The sequence below is a fragment of the Gambusia affinis genome, linkage group LG09 (genome assembly GCF_019740435.1).
Source record: "Gambusia affinis linkage group LG09, SWU_Gaff_1.0, whole genome shotgun sequence".
NCBI lineage: Eukaryota > Metazoa > Chordata > Actinopteri > Cyprinodontiformes > Poeciliidae > Gambusia > Gambusia affinis.
Window position 1 is genome coordinate 29,173,880 of NC_057876.1, and position 20,948 is coordinate 29,194,827.

The window sequence follows — 20,948 nt, forward strand, 5'->3', positions numbered from 1 at the left end:
TTCAAACCCACAACCTTCTATTTATCTGGATTTCTTGTAACAGACCAAGTAGTGCCAGGGATCTGCTAGTTTTCATTTTGTTTCACAAACATATGAAAAGAAGTTTGCAGCAGGTTAAAGATCCCCTGAATGACCTATGAACCCAAACAAGCATCATCAGGCCTTTCTGTGGGTCAAACAGCCAATTAAAAATCTAACTGTCATTAAATTAATCATTGGAAAAACACTTGGACTTTTAGAGACTGTAGAAAGATGAATGATCAGATTAGAGTCTTCAGAACGGCCCAATCTGAAAGAATAATCCAGAGTAACTACAGAGTCACAGATAATCCAGTAAATCCCAAAGTTTAAGGTTAGGAAACGTGATCTGGGAAGGTTAATGGAGACCAAAGAGTCATAAGATTACATCCATGACTGTAGGGTTAGCCCCCTTTACCCTGAAGCTCTGAAATAAAATGCAGTGCAGATTTATAAATCACCAGGATGATTTATAAATCTGGCAGGAGCTTCTAATCCTGGACTTTGTGACATAAAAGTCAAACTGGTTCAAGTTGACCATGTGAGGGCGAGCGGCCGCTCAGCCGGTCAACATCTCCGGTTCCTGAGCTGCAGATTTAACAAACTGATGAAGAACAAACTGAGCTCATTCCTTTCTGACGAGCAGCAGGCGCCGCCGACGCAGCGCCGCGTTTCACAGGAAGTACTTCACGTGACACGATGCAAAACCCTCAGGGAGAGGAAGAACTGCTAAAATCACAAACTGCTGGAGTTTCTAACCTTCAGTGAAAACTAAAAACAAAGCAGTTAGTCTCTGATCTTCATCGATTCATGACGTTTTTTATTCTAATTTAGTTTATTTTCCTTTTGGATTTGTGTTTTTATTTCAGTCAGTTAGTTACAGTTAAATTATGTTACGTAAATTTTAAAAATGGGTCGGTGTTTCTGTTCTCAGAGTTTCTGATTTTCCAAACACGATTTTTTTAAACTTCAATTTTTCCTTTCTGTGTTAAATTAAAACACATATATATATCAGGATAAAATATGAGAATGAATTTGAAATATTGAGATAATCACAATGTTTTCATTAGTCAACAAAAAGTTCAAAATTTCATCTTTGTCTTTTTAAATTAAACACAATTTATAAGTGAAATATACTAAATAATTAATATTTTCCTATTTTTATTTAAACAAACCAAACTTCATCCTGAAAAGAAAAGCTTGTGTTTTAAAATGATTGTCATTAAAAAAAAATTGTTTTAAAAGTTTTTATTCTAAACCTGCAGTTTGTAACTTTTACAAAGAAAATACTTTTTACCTTTTGGTTAAAACTGTCACCATGTTGTAAAGTTAAAGATAATCTGTGGAAAGATCGATCTCCTCCTCCCTGAGCTGCTGTCTGAAGAAATGCACCAAAAACAACCAATCAGAGCCAGGAGGCGGGGCCTAATGCTGTCAATCACACTCATATATTCATTGCTAAATGTGCTAACGACTTACTGTTACAGGAAAACTGTTTTTCTGCTGTCATCGGTGACTATGCTAGCTAGCTGCAGCGTAGTTTGAGATAGTGATTGACAGCGCTAAGACCCGCCCCCTGGCTCTGATTGGTTGTTTCTAGTTAGAATTGGTGGCGGTGGAGGAGATCGATCTTTTTACAGATTATCTGTCTCATAGAAAACTGTGACTAAAAACCATTTCTATAACTTACAAAGTGTCTGCTGGCTTTTATAAAAACAACTTCTGTATTTTCTGAACTCTGAGTTGGAAAATAACTTAAAGTTACTGATAAATATAACAGAGTATCAGAATGAAATCAGCACCGATGTGAGAAAGAGGAAGTTCCTTCAGGATGATGAATGAAAACTGGATCATTTTCCTTTCTTTTCCCATCACTGTGTTTTATTTACAAAAACCTTATAAAATACACAAAATAATCTTTTTATTTTACTTTTATTTGCTTGATTATTTTTTTTTCAACTCCTTTTGTCTTGACAGTTTTGGCTGAAGTGACAAAACGTTTGAACATCGCTGCTGTAAATGTAACAAAATCCAGGGCTGTGAAAACTTTTGAAATGTTTGTTTCTGCAGTTTCTCCTCTGGGACAGAACGGCGCCTTTAACTTGTTTTTCTCATTTGAACACTGTGATGAAAACCTGCAGCATCTGTTCACTGAAACATTCCTTTACGTTTTATTTTGCCAAGAAAGAGAGGAATAAATCCAGGAGGAACAAACAGTCCAGGAGGAGAGAAACAGAAAAACGTTGTTTTAATGGAAGCTGCAGTTTCCAGTTTTCATTTGCGTTTAGTTTTCGTCTCTTTTTCAGCGAGGAATCTGTGGAAACCTGATTCGACCTTTGACCTTTGACCTTTGTCATGTCGGTTTTTCTGAGCTGATTTTCACGTCTGGCTGCAGAATAACTAAAGAAGTTTCTCCAGATCAAACTTTCAGTGAAGCTCAGGGACAAACAGTCTAAAGACCTGAAGACATTTTTCTTAATTTAATGCAGAACTTTGAGTGAAAACAGGGAATGTTACATGTTGAATGTGAGGCTTGAAGAGTAAAACAAAATGACAGAATTAAATGTTTAATTATAATAATATCCCTCAGTATGACACTGCCAACACCTTTCATTCACATTACTTTTCAGGATGTTTCTTTTTTGGACATTTCGCTGCTGTAACTTAACACAAACTATTATTTCTTCCTGAAAATTTACTTTTATTTCAAATGTTCAAAGATATTTACAGTAGAAACTGAACAAATATACTTGGTAGGATTTTGTGTTTTTGCAGTGCAACAACTTCACCTGTGAATTATTTCACAACCAGAGATGTTTAACCGGAATAATAGTTGCATAATAAAACATTATATTCACTGTTTAGTTCTTGTTTTGCCGAGTTTAATATGATGCAGCTGTGAGCAAAACATCCATTTTCTCCTCCAACTAAGTAAAAACCAAAACGTTTCTGACAGAAACCTGGAGAAAAGCCGAAGCTGAAACTTTTCCAAAGCAGCTGCGGCGCGACGGCGAACCGTGGCGGCGAACCGTGGCGGCGAACCGTGGCGGCGAACCGTGGCGGCGAACCGTGGCGGCGAACCGTGGCGGCGAACCGTGGCGGCGAACCGTGTGGGAGTTTTTCCTGCCTCAGGGTTACGGAACCTTCAGGATCAAATCGCAGCGTGATCAATCAGAGCTGCAGGATCTGCTGCTCTGATCCTCGTTGGTCTGACGACCTGCTTCAGCAAACATCCAGAAAACAAACCGCCCCAAAGTTTATCAATATACTGCAATTTAAATTAAACACTGGAACATTATAAATATTCAAAATGAGTAAAGAAAACAGCAAATACAGGGAATTATAAAATCTAAATTATCCTTCAAACATAAGGTTCAGTTGAGACCAAAACATCAGATGAAGACTTTCATCATCCAGTTTTTGTTGAAGCAAAAAATAATAAAGCATGCAAATTATTGAATTTCTGTTAATTTATCATGCGATTAATTAATTAATTTATTGTATTACAGTAAAAAGAATCTGGAAGGAAAATTAAGAAATAACTTAAAAAGTCTGATTTTTTTTCCACCCACATCCAATTTTAATCTTTTTTTAATCTCACTTTCTTTTCTATAAGAAGATAAATAAAAACTGAAATTATTTCCAAAAGGTTTCTGTGAGTTGTACGACGGCGTGTCAGAGCCGAGAAACAAAAACTGATGTTTAATTTTGAGAATAAAGACACAATTTTACCAGAATGTCTTAAAATTAAGAGAGAAAAATCATTTTTATGACTCATCGGGATCTGAAATAAGTTATTTATTTATTTACTTATTTATTGTTCATGTTCTCAAAATGCAAATAAACAGAAGCTGTAAAACAAGATGGCCGCCCGCCGTGCTGACATCACCCTGAACTGTGGAAACCAAACAACTGCATCAGCGGGGAAAAAAAAAATCTGATTTTTCACAAATTAAATCTTCAGATACCAAGAATTTGATTACCAAATTTTCCACAGCAGCTGCAGCGCGACGGGAAACGTCTGGCTGGAAATATTCTGCGCTGGAGAATATTTAAGTTTCTCCTTTTCTGCTGCAACAACAGAGAAAAAAGACTTAATGTTGGAATGATGAACTGAATCATTATGAATCATTTAACAGCTGCACATCATTATTAAATCCTCTCTGTCTGTGTTTATAATTCGGTGATGATCAGATTTACGTGATGCGGTGACCAAACATTGATGCTAAAGGTCACGGAAGGAAACTGTTTCCTGATGAGCAGCAGCTGCCGTCATGCCGGATTTGGTGTCTTCTCCGTCTGAACTTCAGCGTGTTCACACAGATTTGAATCATTTTCTGTTGACGGATTGGTTTTGCTTCAGTTTCAGGTTCATCTGCCAGCCTGAGGTCTGAAGCAGCCATGCTAGGGTCAAAGGTCAGAGCAGATCAGCAGTAGCTGTCTCTGATCTGATGATCCTGCTGGAATCATCCACTCCGTCTCATAAACAGATTGTATTATGTTTTAATTTTTCAGCAGAAAAGGTCTTTTCAGAGATGCAGAGCAGATGTTGACCTTCCTCTCTGCCAGCCAATTATCTTCCACCCTCAGGAACTAAACGTACAAAATGTTCTCTAACTCTGAGGCGGCTGCTGAGTCTTCGGAAGCATCTTTGGTTTGAAAATCAGTTTGTTGCAAAGAAAAAAACAACTTCCTCCTAATTTCATGGTAAGCCACCAGCGGTGTCCAAACTGTGGAGCGGGGGCCATTTTCAGGCCGTGAAATAAAAGCCTGTGGCCCCGACTGCAGCTCATGATCGATCCAAATCTGCTCCAGCCGACGGGTCTGATGCAGAAATTTTTATTTGAATGTCTTAGGAAGAGATTTTTCACTTACAAGCTCATATATTTGTGCTTCATTAAAATGTAAAATGTTAGCAACACGACATTTTCTTGTTTTCATTTTAATCAGAATAAACTTGGTCCATTCAGTCATTAATCTTGGACAAAAAACATTTTGGAAACCAACAAAATAGAAAATATCAATTGAAAAAGTTTGAAAAACTTAACTTTTCTTATTTCCTTGTGTTTCTCTAAGATGTTAAACCTTTAATTTGTTGTGAGTTCAGGCGGCGTTGTGAAAATATTTATTGTGCATTACTGCAGTTTTTCACTCAATCTGAAGCACATAAAGAAATTTCTGCTGAATCTTTCAGCTGGAAATATTTCAGTTCCTGGCAAATTGGAGCAACACGTTTCTGTCATTCCTTCACTTCAGACGCGCTGGCGTGTTTATTTCCTGCTGGTTGTAATCTGATGAAAATAAAGGAACATGACGGTTTGACAAGCGTTTACATGTTGAACCGGACCGGACCGGACCGGACCGGACCGGACCGGCTCCGTCAGCAGGAACCGGCTCCTTTTATCACTAATGTTCTGGTTTAATCATGAGATCCTCCTGATATGAAAACAATAAACTGTTTTACATTAAACAGTTTAATCCATCATGCAACACCAGAAAAAAAAACTAAAACATTTTGTCCAAGTTTGGAAATTTGAAAAGGTCGATATCAGTGAAAGAAAGGAGATGAATTAATTAATTTCTCTGGAGAATGGAAATGTTAAATGGACTGAACTTATTTAGTGCTTTTCCAGTCATTTTGACCACTCAAAGCGCTTCACACTAGAGTCACATTCATCCAGGGACAGAACGCCATGGTGATGACAGGAGCTGATTGGGCCGATGCTCAGGGCTGTAGGTGAACGCGCGCACACACACACACACACACACACACACACACACAGAGAGAGAAATCCCTGCTGATGCAGTTTTGATGGCTGCAGCTTAATCCTGTGATCGGGGATCCCAGGTGGGAGGGTCAGCGCTCCTTCTCAGGGCTATCGTTTACAGAAATGTTCAACCTTTTGGCATCGCCTCACACAATGACTGCATTTATTTTGGATGCAACATGAAAGCCTGCAGTTGCAAACATTACATCACGAGTCATGGCAGCCATTTTTCATCACACAGAGACGTTTGTGGGAGATTTTCTTTTTAACAAGCTGCTTTCTAGGAATGAAATGTAGCTTGAGGGATCTGAAGTAATATTTTATACAACTTTAGTTGCTCTATACAGCATCAGTAAACAATATATTTCATGTTCAAGCCAAATATTGAGTTTGTGAATGTTTAGACTAAACAAAATATTTCACAATTTCTTCCATTTATTATGCATTGAAAAATTGCCTGTTATAAAGCTGTTAAAATATTATAGCTTTCTTTGCAATCAAGGAATTTAGCAGACTAGCTTGCTTGCAAAATTTTTATCTTAAATTCCAGTATTAGTATTTATGTTCCTCAAAAAAATGTGTCTAAGCTAAAATCCAACTTTAGTTTAGACGTCGGATTAGCTCGGATCTAGATATTTAGCTTGCTAACAAAGCATTCAGCTAGAACCCTACATTTTTTGTTCGCAGGCTAGCGTGCTAGCTAGATATTTAGTTTTAGTTCCAGAGTAAATATTTGCTTTATAAAATATTTTCTGAGCTAAATATTTAGCTAGGACCTAAATATTTAGCTCGGACATAAATATTTAGCTAGCTAATGAAGTATTTAGCTTGCTAGCTAAATATTTGTCTTGGAACTGCGACATTTACAAATGTATCAACGGTATGGTGAAAATATGACTTTTTTCCCTTAAATGACATGCTAAATAACCTAAATTATTCCTGTGTTTGACTGTGTGACTTTACAAACGGCCCATACTAATAAAATCCAGAGAAAGCCGTAACATTTTAAGTGTTGCTAGTTTTATCAATATGCACGCAGCTGGATCCTTCGACATCTTTATTTGCTTAAATCTGTCATGAAAGCTTTACCCCAGGATGTGGAAGTATATAAGTAACCTCTGATTCGGAGGTTTTAGGTTATTTTCCAGCCAGCAGAGAGAACATTCATGATCTGAGCCCGGCTCTGCTCGCCCTCCCTCCCGGTTTCAGACCTCCTCTCCTCGCAAGCCACAAGTGCTTGATTCGCTGCCTGGCCGTACATATTAATGAGCAGAGGCAGCGTGGAGCTTTTTAAAGCTGGCTCAGACGGAGCGGCAGGAGAGTTGGAGACGCATCCAAAGCGCGCAGGACGCACAGACGGAGTTCAAAGCGACTCCAAGCAGGCAAGAAATAAACCTTCCTTCCCTTCAAGTGGACTTAATCTGCAGCCACCAACACTCCGTCCAGTTCGCATTTTCTCCTGACTGCCGAGGAATCCAGTTTGTGGAATTTCATTTTTAAAGAAACAGTATTTTAAGCCATGCATCGGTGCAAAGTGGTGCTTCTGCTGCTGGTGGTCATCCTGCACTTCCTGAGCGCAGAAGGTAAAACCTTCATTTATTGAAAAAATGTCGGCTTGGCGCCCAAACTGTGGTGATGTAACAGTTTCCTGCTCTGTTTACTTGACTCTGTGTTCCTGGAAGGAAATCTAGAGAAAACTCCAGCCTTCACCGGAATCCAGAATCAGGTTCAGCGTTTCTGAGCGGACTTCAGTAACACCTGCTGCATGCAGGAATCAGATCAGATTATGCCTCTGGCAATAAGCAATAATCAATTAATCCCACAATAAATTAAAACCAGCTCAATAACTTCCATTTATCGTTTTTCTCCTTCTACCAAACACTGGATGATAAAAGTCTTCAGTCTGCTGTTTTGGTCTCAACTAGATATTTTTGAAGGCTAATTTTGCTTATAGAGACTAAATAATTCATTTTATTTGTTGTTTCTGTTCTATTGATTTATGTTGGATATTTAAAATGTCTCTTGCATTGTGTGACCTGAAAATGGTTTCAATAGAGGAATATTTTTGTTTATTGCAATAACTTCTGAGACAATTTATCATCCAGAAACATTTGTTACCGTGGCAGACCTGATCACATCAAGGTGCATGTCTCTGTTAGATTTAAAAAATATCTTAATCTCTGCAGCTAATCTAGTATTACTGGTATTTGTAGAACATTTTAAGATTATTTTTTTGAGAAGTCGGATGAAATTAATCTAAAATCCTTTTAGATTCTTACCCGGCTTACAGGAATGATTTGAGTCAGAGTCGGAGTTAATATCTGTTCCTTTTACTCTGGTTGGTTTTGTTGTTTCCGCCTGCCGTCTCTCAGGGCTTTTAAAGCAAAGTTAACCTGCCGTATTTCTCCAGAGCCATGGAAACATCCCGCTTCTCTCCAGTCAGTATTAACTTGTGTGTGTTTTCTGGCATTTATTGTCCTGTGTGAGCGTGCAGCTCTGCAGCCTCAGCTTCTGGCAGATTTAACGGCCCGCAGGTCGGCGCTGATAGCAGGTGATGGATGAAGGGAAACCTTGGACTATCCGGGTCATCCCAGATATACAGCCCAGCAAAACCAATTTTCTCCGGCTCTTTCTTTGCCGGCAGCAGAGCCGTGACCGGCGGGCAGCTGGAGCTGGAGGGAAGATGAATGTGGAGTTACTCAAGAAACGTGTCAATAAGTATCAGCGTGTTATCTGGGTCAGAGCCTCGGAAACACAATGTGTCTTAGACAGAAAGATAGAAACCTGCTGAACGGATGCAGAACTGAAGCAATAACAGTTTATAAACTTTACCTTTCCTGTCAACGTGTCTCTGTGTTTAAATGTGTTTGCAGACAACAGAACTCGTTCTGACATTTCTTACATTTCTCCTCAGCCTATAAGTGCAGATGCACCAGAAAAGGACCAAAGATCAGATATAAGGATGTGCAGAAGCTGGAGATGAAACCCAAACATCCCTTCTGCCAAGAGAAGATGATATTGTGAGTTATTTAGTAAATTTACTAACACTATTTCATTCTTTCTTCTTATTCTTCTCCCTGCCTCCTTCATCTGGTGTCCACACCTTGTGCTATAACGACCAAAATGAATAAGCTGAAAGCAGCTGGGGCCAGAAACATTCTATATTTAAAATGTTTGGTTTTTGTTGTTCTTTTTGTAGAAAACAGATTAATATTTCATTGTATGTGCAAAGAAATATAAAAAAAATGTCTTTCAAGATCACATTGATAAAAGACATGGTGATTTTTTTCTCATATTAGGACTGAAAGATATAATTATGAGTAAAACTGTGATTTTACAAACTATTAACCCAAGTTAAAGCACAGCTGAAGCAAACAGACGGTTATTAAGTTCAACCGGAGCCTGAACCTCCCGACGAAAAGCTGACTAGAAACACAGAAACCGACTAAAAACAGAGAAACCGACTAAAAACACAGAAACCGACTAAAAACAGAGAAACTGAATAAAAACAGAAAGTGACTAAACCGGTGAAAAACGAGCCTCCGGCTCTGGAAAGCTACGGGAGGAATGAAAGGGACAGAAACGAGGGAGTCTCTCCTCTCTGGGCGCTTGGCTCGCGGCGCTCAGCTTGGCATGCTGAGTGGCGACTCCAAAGCACAAACACACACTCCAAACTCCAAATGTCCCTGTTCCTCCTGATTCCTGGGTTTCTCCGTTTCCTTCCCGTTTTGAAGCCTTCGCGTCCCCCTCCTTTCTTCTTGTCACTCTGAGTTTCTGCAGATAAAACAAGCCTCAGTGAGGACTGAAAGCGTGGGGCAGCAGACGCATCTCTGACTTTAAGAGCCAGCTCCTTTATCCTGCGGTCATTTAGCATTCAGGCTCTGGCCTGCAGTCTGTGTTGGACTCAATAAACCACATGCAGGCCGACTGTCTGCGTCATTACCGCCGATTAGACGCCTGCAGACACACCGCTGCATTCACTGAGCTCATGTGACATTTTAACTGTCAGCTCCATAATGCTGCTGGAAGACGAGGCGCTTTTAACTGTGGGAATGTTGAAGAATATTCAGAAATCTGGGGCAATAACATGTCAAGTGGTCCTCAAGTGGAACCATTCAAACGGCTTCAATGGCTTTCAAACGGTGTTTTCAGCTCCTGTGTGAAATCTGGTCAAAGTACCGCGAACGCCTCAGGACTCCAGCTGAACCCGGGTTTTCTCTGCAACGGATTTGTCACATAAACATTTTCATTAAATAACAGGAAGAAATGCAGATTCACTTCCTGTTTCTGTTTTCATTAAAGGTTATTAATTCACAACGGAGAGGCTAAGAAAATGATTTAATCACAAGAATAATAATTCCAGATTAAAGTCATAATTTTACAGAAATAAAGTTGGAATAATATGAAATAAATCACAATAATACAAGAATAAAGTCGCAATATTACCAAAATAAGGTCAAAGTGTGAATAAAGTCATAATATAGTGGGAATACAGTCATAATGTCACAAGAATAAAGTTGTAATATTTAGTTGTAATTTTATGATCCTACCTGAAAAATATTTGAAAATTAAAATGAGAATGTTGAGCATCTTTTTTTAATAAATTTTACAAATAAGGAAATATTGAATCTTTTAAAAAAATGAACATCAAATTGTAATTATTACCAGGACTTTGAAACAATCGATAGAATCTATTTCCACCGACTAGCTGAGCTGATTACGTCAGATTTTAATAAATACTGAAGCTTTTTTCTCATTAAAACAGTTTTTTTCTTTGCAAATTTCATGTGTTTTTTTTCTGCTATTATGCCTTAATTTTTTTAATATTCATGATTCTCATAGTTTAATGTCTAATCCTGGCCCTGATCCGTCGCCGTATTTATTCAACTGCTCTTCAGGAGGCTGACATGTTTCTGTCCTTCCCTTTCCTCCCTGCAGCGTAACCATGGAGAACATCTCTCGGTTCAAAGGTCAGGAGTACTGCCTGCACCCCAACCTTCAGAGCACCAAGAACCTGGTCAAATGGTTCCGCATCTGGAAGGACAAGCACAGGTAGCGAGGCAGCAGCAGTGGAGGCTTTCACTTCTGTCCTAAAGTTTCATTTCAAATGGAATAATTTGTCATTTTACATGCATATAAGAAATGGAGGATATTCATTGGACAGAATCTAATCAATAGTTTTGCAATTAATAAATATTCAACATGTCTGTGAATATCCTTGCGCAATTATATTTAAAGGCTTCAGCCATAATGATTGTCATTTTTATCAGTTATTGTTCTGAAAGACGTCTGTAACTATAAGGGGAAAGAAAAATATTTGAATGGTTCTCATCAATACAAACAAAATAATTGAAAAGAAATCTGATTTATTTAGTTAGCAAGCTAAATATTTACTGCTGAGCTGGTATATTTAGTTAAATATTTTGTTTTGTCATTTAATTGATTAACTAAATATTTAGCTTACTAAGTATTAAATTTGAAACTGCATTTTATAAATGAATGAATTACATGGTGAAAATATGACTGACTAAAACCAAACCCCCATTTTTTTCTCTTATAACACCAAAATTATTGCTGTTAGTTTTGACAGTAACTTTACAAACGGCGCCCCCTGTTGACCATTCTTTGCTTTCCTCTGCAGGGTTTACGAAGCCTAAGCTGTCCGTCTCTCCAGAACAACAGGGATCCACTAAGACAGAGCCAGACCCGGACAGAACCAGAACTGTTCTGTGAAGAAATGACCAGAGACCTGTTGCGAACATTAAAATTGCATCTGTAGTCTGTAAATCATCTGACGGGATTGTTTTAGTCTCCCGTCCAGGTAGTTCCATTACTCACATTCCCGGCCTCCACGGCGACATTCGTCAGGTTTTATTTAAGGAACCGTCTCGGTTATTTTACCTCTTAGGATTCTACCAACGCGAGGCGGTTCAGGTTCTGAAGAAACACGGAAACCAAGAACATGTACACATGTAGCATGAGGAGAAACGTTTCTTCACTGTCATAAAATAAATTAGATTCTTTTTCTAGAAAAGATACTGACATTCTGGAAGAGTGTGTGTGTGTGTGTTTGTTTCTAATACCTTGTGGGGTACCTTTTCCTGACACATACCACGTTGTGGGGACCCACTGCGCGTTGTGGGGACCGAAGCCTGATCCCCACAAGGGGAAACGCTGTTTTCGGGTCAGGGGTCAGATTTAGGACTAAGAAATGAATGGAAGTCAATGAAAATGTGTGTGTGTGTGCATGTGTCCAACTAGCACAAGACTTTCCACCATCTGGTTTGTAAAATATTCTCTGGTTTAATCTGCAGGTCGTAGGTGAAACAATGTTAGTGCCATTCTGGTGTGTTTATATAAAGTATACGATCATACCTGTTATATACGTCTGTCAGTTTAAGATTTGTGTAATGATGCATTATTTCATACTATTTTTATAACTATTTGTTCAAAGCATCAGTTAGGCTTCGCTCTACTGGTTTTGTTCCTTTAACCACAGATAAAACCTCTTCTTCAATCTTCATCCTGTCTGTATTATTCTTATAAATCATTGAAGAGGTGAAATAAAATCTTTACGATCTAAAATGAAATCTAGATGAGAGTTTGTATTATTTTGTTTTTTCATGGATTGTTGCCCCTTCCATTAAAGCCACAGACTTTCATGTGTTTTATCTGGAGTTTAATGTCATAAACCAACACAAAGTAGTGGAAGAAAATGAATCATTTTCTGAAAAGTGTGGTGTGGATGTATATTCAGTTTATTAGAGTACAGTCTGGGTAAAAGGGAGGTGAGTATAATTTTACACATTTCAGATTTTGTCTTTGTAAATAAAAATGGAAAATGTTTAATTATTTCCCTTTCTTCAGTTATGCACTACTGTATGTTGGCCTGTCCTGTTTAAACTCTGAATAAAGCAAAATTGCAAGGCGCTGCATGAACATGGCAACATTTTGATTGATTATGCAGAATCAGGTTTTAGCAACACATTGTTCAGCTTTTATGAAAAACAGAAAAAAGTCCCATTTTTTGTTTTCTGACTAGAAGACTAGCTGATAAACACTTTCAATATATATTTTTGGTACTTCTTTACAATAAGGCTCCCCTTATAGATGGCTATTAAATAGTTCAAGGACATGTTATCCATATTTACTTAGTAAATCATTAATAGCTGTTTATTATGCATTAATTACAGGAGAGAAGGAGAAATAAAACAACAGTATTCTTATAAGGGGGACTTAAATGCTTAACAAGAGGTGAACATACTTGGCTCACTATTTGGCAAAAAACAGTAGCTTTTCTCCTCATCCTTAATTAATGCACAATAAACAATTATTGATGATTTATAAAGTGTTTTAGAGATGAATTAATGATTATTGTAAAGTGGTGCCTATTTTATAAACTCTCTCTGTATAAATCAAACATGCAACAGTAATTAGTGTTTTATATGTAAATAATAAACATCTACAATCTTTAATAATAAAACCATAAAGTCTGGTAAAAGAAGTGGAGTTGTGTAGAATGAGGCCGTTTCAGTGCTGTACCAGAGTATTTCCAGCAGGTGGCGCACTTTACTAAATTCACCAACCTCACCATCATGAAGAACAGTTTTCTGATCATTAAATATTCCAGTTAAAGTTTCACACCGATAGGGAAACATGTATAAACATTCTCTATGCATGAACCTAAAAACTGCGTAGAAAATAAAGATAAATATAAACAGTGTCACTCATTAATTATTATCAAATGTTTCACATCACATATATGCATATGGCACCATTTCTACTGCGCTTCTTGTGACTGACTGTCACTTTCGTTATATTAATTATTCATTGACTCGAAATCTCCATGGCAACTGTGCAAACTCTGTCTGCTAATGAGGACAGTAAGACGGAGATGAAAAACTGAGCTCTGTTAGGCATTTTCTGTCTTGGGAATATTAATGTGCCAACAAGCAGGGAAATATTTCTGAAGGGAATTAAAGATAAGTGGATAAAATAACACCAGTAAAATGTGCAGGCATTACATTTGTGTGTGTGTAAAACATAAACAGCTCCTGGAAAATGACTAATTGTGTAATTTAAGTGCTGTTATAAATATCTTCCTATGTAATTAACCACATTTCGTGACTTTTATATAAAAATGAGCACAAAGCATCAGTGTGTCATATACTGAGGGTTTGCATTATATAATGAAAACATGCTTTTACAGTATTAATGTGATTCACATATTTTTCTGCATACATTTTGACTGAAAATAGTAAGGAACTGTAATGAAATCACCATTTGAATGTTTGGTACAATAAAAGTAGAACGACAAAAACTGCATTCAAACTGTTCTTGAGCATTTTTGCAATAATAATGAATTTTATGTAATTTAGATCTCCAATGCGCAGGGATTTTTTTCTTCAAAGCAATACATTTGTGGATTATCTAAAAATTAAATCAGTTAAACGTTTATCATGGAATAAAAAAGACTCAAATGTTACTTTCAAATAATTAAAAAATATGACACAGTTAAATACCACTCTGTATTTCAACACCTAAATATTTTTTTCAGTTTTCTACTCCTGTAATGTTAAAATAAACAGCAATAATAGCACCGATATTATTAATTACAAATGATGCTAATTATAGTTACACACTTAGGAATGATAAAGCATCTGGTGTTGTCATGTTGGTATGAGGGGCCCCAAATTAAAACCTGGTAAGGGCCCCTAAAAACCTTGGGATGGCTCAGTTTGGACAGTTCTGATGTGTAACTGTAGGCAGCAGCTCATTAGATTGACCTTTGACCCCAAATCTATTCTATTCTATTCTGAAGAATTATGAGAGATTACTGCACTTGAATAAAACACCGATAAAATAGTTGTAGATGAAAATATTAAAATATGATCTGTCTGGGGGTGTCTCCAAAGGCGGGGTCATTATTTGGCAGCCGCCTCCCGCCGTGCTCCCAGTGAGAGGGGCGGGGTCAGTATTTGGCAGGTTCGGCCCCGGAGGGTGTGTGCGAGAGGAGGCGAGTCTCTCTAGGCATCGACTTGCAAACGGGCATCTCAGCCAGTCCGAGCAGAAAAAGGAAAACCAGGAACCGCTGTAATTTCGAGCCTTTTTTGCGATGTTCTCGACGACATTTCTTCGTCGTCTGCTTTGATCCCGTCGAAGTCTCCGTCTGTTCGGACGCCAGCCACATAAAGAACCGCGGAAATTGATGCGTGTTGCTCCGCGGTGCTGTTTGTTTTGACCTGGTAAGAAACCCGATTAGCTTCCCTGCTAACTGCTCTTCTTCTGCTTCTCAGCATCTCAGACGCTAACTGGTGTTAGCAGGCTAGGCTAACTGTCTTAAACCATTTTTTCTTGATATGTAAAACGTTCTTGCATGTTTTTAATATTTTTCCAGCTGTGTTTGTTCTTCAGTTTAAATTCTGACACCGAAAGACTCTTGAGTTTTAAACAGTTCCTATCGTTTATTTGTGTTGACTGGGAGCTAACCGCTAGCGGCTAGCAGCAGCAGAGAGGCAGTTCTGTCACATCTGTGACTCCTCGAAGCTAACAGGAAGAGAAAATAAAGAGAACAACATGAAATCATGACCAGAACAACAGGAGGCTCTGAGCGTCACATATTCAGAGTTATTATCGGTATTTTGTGGGATCTTCTCCGCTGAACTGTTGTGTCTTAATTAGAGGAAGATGCAGAGGGCAGGTCAGAATCACCTGTCTTTGCTCAGGTGTTTGGTTGTGTTAAAATGCTGAGTAATAATCTTCTTGAAATATCATATTTAAACTGGTATGTGCAGCAACTAGCTGCTGGTTTCGTTTTCTGTTCCGTTTCTGGAGAGCTTCATCTCCGCTGTAGATGCTTCCTGAACGGATGTTTCTCTGTCTGCGCTGGAATGTTCTGGTTCCGAGTGGCTCCGCTGGAGGTGAAACGTTTAGATTCTGCTTTTTAATGCCACACAGACACTTTACACGCCTCCACTGAATTATTTCTATAGTTTTATCTGTTTGTTTTTAAAACCGCATTTCTTCTAGTGATGTTAACATTTTATAACACACGGATTGAATTGACGGAATAACTTAAATGATTAAAAAATCCTGTATTATTAAAAAACACACATAAGGATTATCTTCGGAGAGATTGGACTGTGGGAGGAAGCCATCGGACAGGGGTGTTCAAAGTGCGGTGCATTAGGACAATAGTGTGTTTATATCTGTATGTATATTAAGTAGTAAATTTCCACCAGAAAACTGAATTTTTTTTAACTTAATCTGAGAAATTTTCTATAAAAAACTGGGAAATTTCAGAGTTAAAATGTGACTTTTTTCTGGTGAATTTCTGAGAGTAATTTCTTCTTTTGAGTTTTTGGCAGAAATGTACTACTCTTTTTAAATCTACTATGGCTCTAATTATTGTGAAAGTTCTGGATCTATAATATCCATTTTGAAGAAAAACAAAACTCTGAATACTTTATTTACTTGATTTTATTTTTATCCTTCCGACTCATTTTGACTCAACAATCTTGGCCCACGTGACTGAAAGTTTAGATTGCCTTGATACTTGTTTTGCCTTTTTGTTGGTTAAAATCACTGATTGTAATATACATTATATTAATCCAAATGGTCTGATTTGTTCTTGTAAAATATGTCCTCCAGATAGTGGTGGGACCCAGTTAAAACTTTTATCAAGTTAATTACTGTAATTAATTAATTGCAGTTAATGAGATTTCAGTGGAAAGCCACATATTGATGAAGTAAGCAACATGTCAGGACATGTTGAGGCCTGCAGAGACGCGTCTGGTTCATTCAGGATACAGAAAACCAGGAATGATTAACGGAGAACGTCAAAGTACTCAAGACTCATGGAACATCCTGGAGTTTAAAACTTCTGAATGTTTTGAGTCAAAGTGAGGTTTGTATTTTGTAGGGAATACACGCAGAGACTGGGCTCTGTTGGTGCTACTTAATGCTAATTGTGCTAATGCTAAAATTAAGACCTTAAAAGCCAGAATCGATTGTGGAAATTCAGTTAATGGCCCAATAAATTCAAACAAACTCAATAATTTTCATTTGCAATGTTGATCTTTTTGGTCTTTTGTCTCTTTCTACCAAAATCTGGATGATAAAACTCTTCAATCTGGTGCTTTTTTGTTTACACAGACTTAAAATGGTCTTAAAAGAACAATATTATTGTTTATTGTGATAACTTCTGGGATGATTTATCATCCAACACATTTTATTGGTGCGCCAGCAGAAGAACGGACCAACTGAATGTGTTTCATCTGGATCTAAATCCATCCGACGGTTAGAAAATGAAAAGTTGATGCCAGTCGATCATTTCAGGAGAAGGAAAATAATGGCTGAAAAATGGAAAAACATCAGCAGAAGAGTTTCTGTGTTGCTCCAGTAAAGATATCCAGACTAACTGTGGCTGTAAATAATTAGTTTTCTTGAAGACAAAGTTAACAGCGCTTTAGATGAAATGATCTTTTTATCTAATCAGAGCTGTAAACTGAACCATAAATGTTGGAGCTGATCTTTGTTGTTTTAATGATGTGAACTTTTTCTTTCTTTCTTTGTTTATTTCTTTATATTTTTATTTTCTTTCTTCCCCTCATTGATTTCTCTTTTCTCATTTTTTCTGTCTGTTTTTTCTTTGTTTTCTCTTTTCTTTTTTGTCTTTATTCATCTTTTTTTTCTTTTCTTCCTCTTTTTTTCTTCCTTTTTTCTCTCTTTTTCCTTCCTTCTTCTTTTTCTTTCCATGTAGAGGAACCCTGAACATGAGCATAAGAAGAAATTATTAGAAGCGTAATATGAGCATTGTAATGATTTCTTCTTATGCTCATGTAACATTTCCAGAAGAATTCACCGACGCGTCTTATGTAACTCACAGATGAATATTTAATGAGTCCTGTAAAATAATTATTAGTTTTATAAATTCTAACTTGTATAAAATAACCAAAATCAAAGTTGTTAAATTTAGACTTTTGTAAAGGAATTTCACTTCCATCAACCTTTAAAATTCACTCGTCTGTTTTTCTAAAGGTTGGAAACTGAAGTTCAAATATAAACAGAATAAAGTGGTTTAAATATTATTTCAACTCCATGTTTGATCAGAAATATAAATCTTGTATCAGATTTGGAAAATCTTTTTTTTTTACTTCCAGTTTAAGCGTTTCTATTAAATAAAAGCCTAAATGTCTTTAATTTAAAGCTCAGTAAAAGCGTACAGGAAGCCGCTGGTGTTTGTGTTCGATAGCATTGTAACACATGAAATGCGGCGCCATTAGAGCGACTGACCTTCACACTCTGAGTGTGTCTAAGTCGAACTTGCTGGCCTTTATGTGAACAATCTCACGTATGCAGAAAGCCACAGTGGGGAAGCGCTGCAGCCACCCACCATGTGAGATAAGATGTGTAAGATGAGAAACGGCTTTTATGTGGAAGGAAAACTGCAGCGGCGCAGTAATCCCACAGCTGCCGGCCGGCCGGCCGTTCTCAACAGTTGGTTGGTCAATCTGTGGTTGATTTAGCCTCAAGCTAACCCATAAACAGGAAGTCACCACATTTAATCCCTGCCTGCTACATTGGGCCCGGGACCTAAAATAACTTTGTAACTTCATTTTTATCCCCATAAAGCATCATTTGTCTTTAGGTGTTAAACATGGATCTAGGATTACACACCTAATGTACATTTATTACCCAGAAATCTTTTAAAAATCATCCACGCATGGAAATCCACTGATGGGAACCACAGTAAAGATGGAGATATTTTGATACTGAGAAAGAAGCTGTAGGAATCCAGATTCCTGCCAAAACCATCCGCAGGCGGCTTCCCGCCGCGCGGCGCTGACCGGGCCAGGGATTGTGTAAATGGAGATGGGCTGTCAGGCTGTTGATATAACGCAGGCTTCCACTGGAGGAGAAAATACTCTTCTTTTACTCACATTCGGACATTTTTACCTGTACATATTAGAGAAGGGTTTAAATGTCCTTTTCCTCCCCTGAAAGTGAGCTTTTGGAGACGCAAGGCAGCGATGAACCAAAGGAATCTCATTCTGTCTGGGACATTTTTATTTGGTCCTTGAGACCGCGAGCGGTTACTGATCTGAGCCTTCAGTAGAAGTAAGTAGCTTTATTTACTCAGTTTTAAAGGGACTGGCTGGAGCATTTATGACCATAAACATTAACATCAGGATTTAAGGCGGCTGAGAGCTTGTTTTAATAATTCATCCTAAACATGAATAACAATCGTCTTATTTAGAGGAAGACATGAATAATTATCTGAAGTTCATGTTTTGGGAGCAAACCTCTTAGTTTTTTAGTTTTCCTCAAATAAAACGGTTTTGGACAAGAGTCACTGATGGGTCCAGATGGAGGAGAAAACCTGCCGCTAGTCGCTGTTTAAAACGTCGCCTCCTTTGTCTTCCTAGTAGCTTTAAAAAGTTGCTAGATTTGTTGCTAGTCACTTTTTTGTTCAAAGAAATTTTTTGATATTTTCACTTTTTAAAAAAACAAGTTTGATTTTCTACTACTTGCTTTTATTAAAAAAGAAAAGTTGCTAGATTATTGGATTTTTTTTACTATTCGCTTAAAAAAAAAGAAAAGTTGCTAGATTTGTCACTAGTCACTTTTGTAACAGAGTGTAAGTAACCATATTAGAATAATCTCAAAGTATTTTTTCCACAGCAGTTTATTGCAAAACATCTCAAATGTTTCTAATTGATATTGATGATTTCTTGGAACTAAAACTAAAGTTTCCAAATCTAAGAACATCTCTGGGTTTGCAAACATCATCAGAGTTTCTGTTGATATGTTCGGCTTGATAACTGAAGGATGTTCTGTAGCAGGAGAGCTGCTGGCTTTAAAACCATGAAGCTTTAAACCTTTCAGATGAGGAGATGTTTCTATGAAACAGCAGCTTTTTTCTGTTTTACAGTGGGAACAGGTTTGGATGCAGCATCTGGATCCTCTCTACGTTTTGGTGTGAGTTTCATCTGATGGCTTGCGTTCCTGAGCAGATGGCTGGATTGAGTAATCTGGGGTGAGAACGCGTTTAAGGCGCTCAGCGTCTGCAGTTACAGACGTCACATGAATTACCTTTAAAACTCATGAGTTAGAGTCGTTTAATACCGCTTTACCTTATTAAAAAATTATATTTTATCACAAACTGGGTTTTATCTCATCAATTTGAGTAAAAATTCTGCATCATTCGTGTCATTTTTGGCAAGCTATGTAGCTGGAAAGATTTTTCTTATTTTTAATGTAATTATTTGTCAGTTTCCTCTAAAACACTCACAGGAATCCACATTTCTGTTGCATTTTAAGTGATTTCAGAATAGCAGGAGGATGTTTATAAATTAGACCGAAACATTCAGATTGTTGCTTTGTTCCGACTGTTTTTGGAAAGTCCATTTATGAAATATTTCCTCTCATGTTGTGCTGTATTTTCATTTTTAGACCCAGGACAAGGGTTTCTGTGTGACTGAAATAGTTTGACCGCGGCGTAAAAGCTGCCTGCTGTTTCTTCCTGGTGACTGATTTCCTCGTTGCCCGCGCTGACACTGATTCCAGCCCGACCCAATGGATCAGGCTGAACTGGGATCAGACCAACGAGCCGCTAAGTCGGCTTTCTGGCAGCAGATCGAAGGTTCAGATCCTGCAGACGTTTAGATCCGAGTCGCTGTGTATTCAGATCAATTACTGAGGCTCAACTCTGGCTCTCCTTGTCCTGAAAAGTTAGAGGAATGTTTCAAACAATCCGCAAACATGGAGCCCGATGTGTTTATTCTGAGGCTGTGTGTGTGTGCGTGTGTGTGTGTGTGTGCATGCGTTTGTCTCTAATACCTTGTGGGGATCATCTTCCTGACATATACCACGTTGTGGGGACCCACTGCCACTTGTTGGGACCGAAGCCCAGTCCCAACAAGGGGAAACGCTGTTTTTGGGTCGGGTCAGATTTAGGACTAAGGTGTGAATTGTGTTTTGGTTAGGATAAGGGTAAGGTTTTATTCTGTAGAAATTAATGGAAGTCAATGGAAAGTCCCTGCAAAGATAGCTGCGCAAACATGTGTGTGTGTGTGTGTGTGTGTTAATGACGGCGACTAAACGGCTTCCTGTCGTCCTGTGAGACGATGAAACTACAGCGTCATGGTTTGCTTGCTGCTC

The 20,948-nt window shown here is 37.9% G+C and overlaps 2 protein-coding genes across 6 annotated transcripts in view; both read left to right on the forward strand.

Annotated features, from left to right (window-relative positions):
* The first annotated feature begins 7,078 nt into the window (after positions 1-7,078).
* cxcl14 (chemokine (C-X-C motif) ligand 14) lies at positions 7,079-12,452 on the forward strand. The gene is made up of 4 exons (XM_044126756.1): positions 7,079-7,369; positions 8,701-8,806; positions 10,725-10,838; positions 11,428-12,452. Exons 1-4 carry the CDS (start codon positions 7,306-7,308, stop codon positions 11,441-11,443), a joined length of 300 nt encoding a protein of 99 aa, XP_043982691.1. The 5' UTR covers positions 7,079-7,305; the 3' UTR covers positions 11,444-12,452.
* A 2,333-nt stretch (positions 12,453-14,785) lies between these two features.
* The window catches only part of fam13b (family with sequence similarity 13 member B), a 60,049-nt gene continuing 53,886 nt past the window's right edge, over positions 14,786-20,948 (forward strand). For 2 of the 5 annotated variants that reach the window (XM_044126730.1, XM_044126734.1), the window contains exon 1: positions 14,786-15,031. The gene's annotated coding sequence lies outside the window, so the exon portion shown is untranslated. Of the gene's footprint in view, positions 15,032-19,804; positions 19,825-20,948 lie in introns of those variants that run through there. The other 3 variants (XM_044126735.1, XM_044126736.1, XM_044126731.1) reach the window with 3 other exon arrangements.

Excerpts from the sequence above, each read along its gene's own strand:
- cxcl14 (XM_044126756.1), top strand. The coding sequence starts at position 7,306 with ATGCATCGGTGCAAAGTGGTGCTTCTGCTGCTGGTGGTCATCCTGCAC. Across the intron at positions 7,370-8,700 it reads GCACTTCCTGAGCGCAGAAG|CCTATAAGTGCAGATGCACC; the intron begins GTAAAACCTTCA and ends ATTTCTCCTCAG. Across the intron at positions 8,807-10,724 it reads TGCCAAGAGAAGATGATATT|CGTAACCATGGAGAACATCT; the intron begins GTGAGTTATTTA and ends TCCTCCCTGCAG.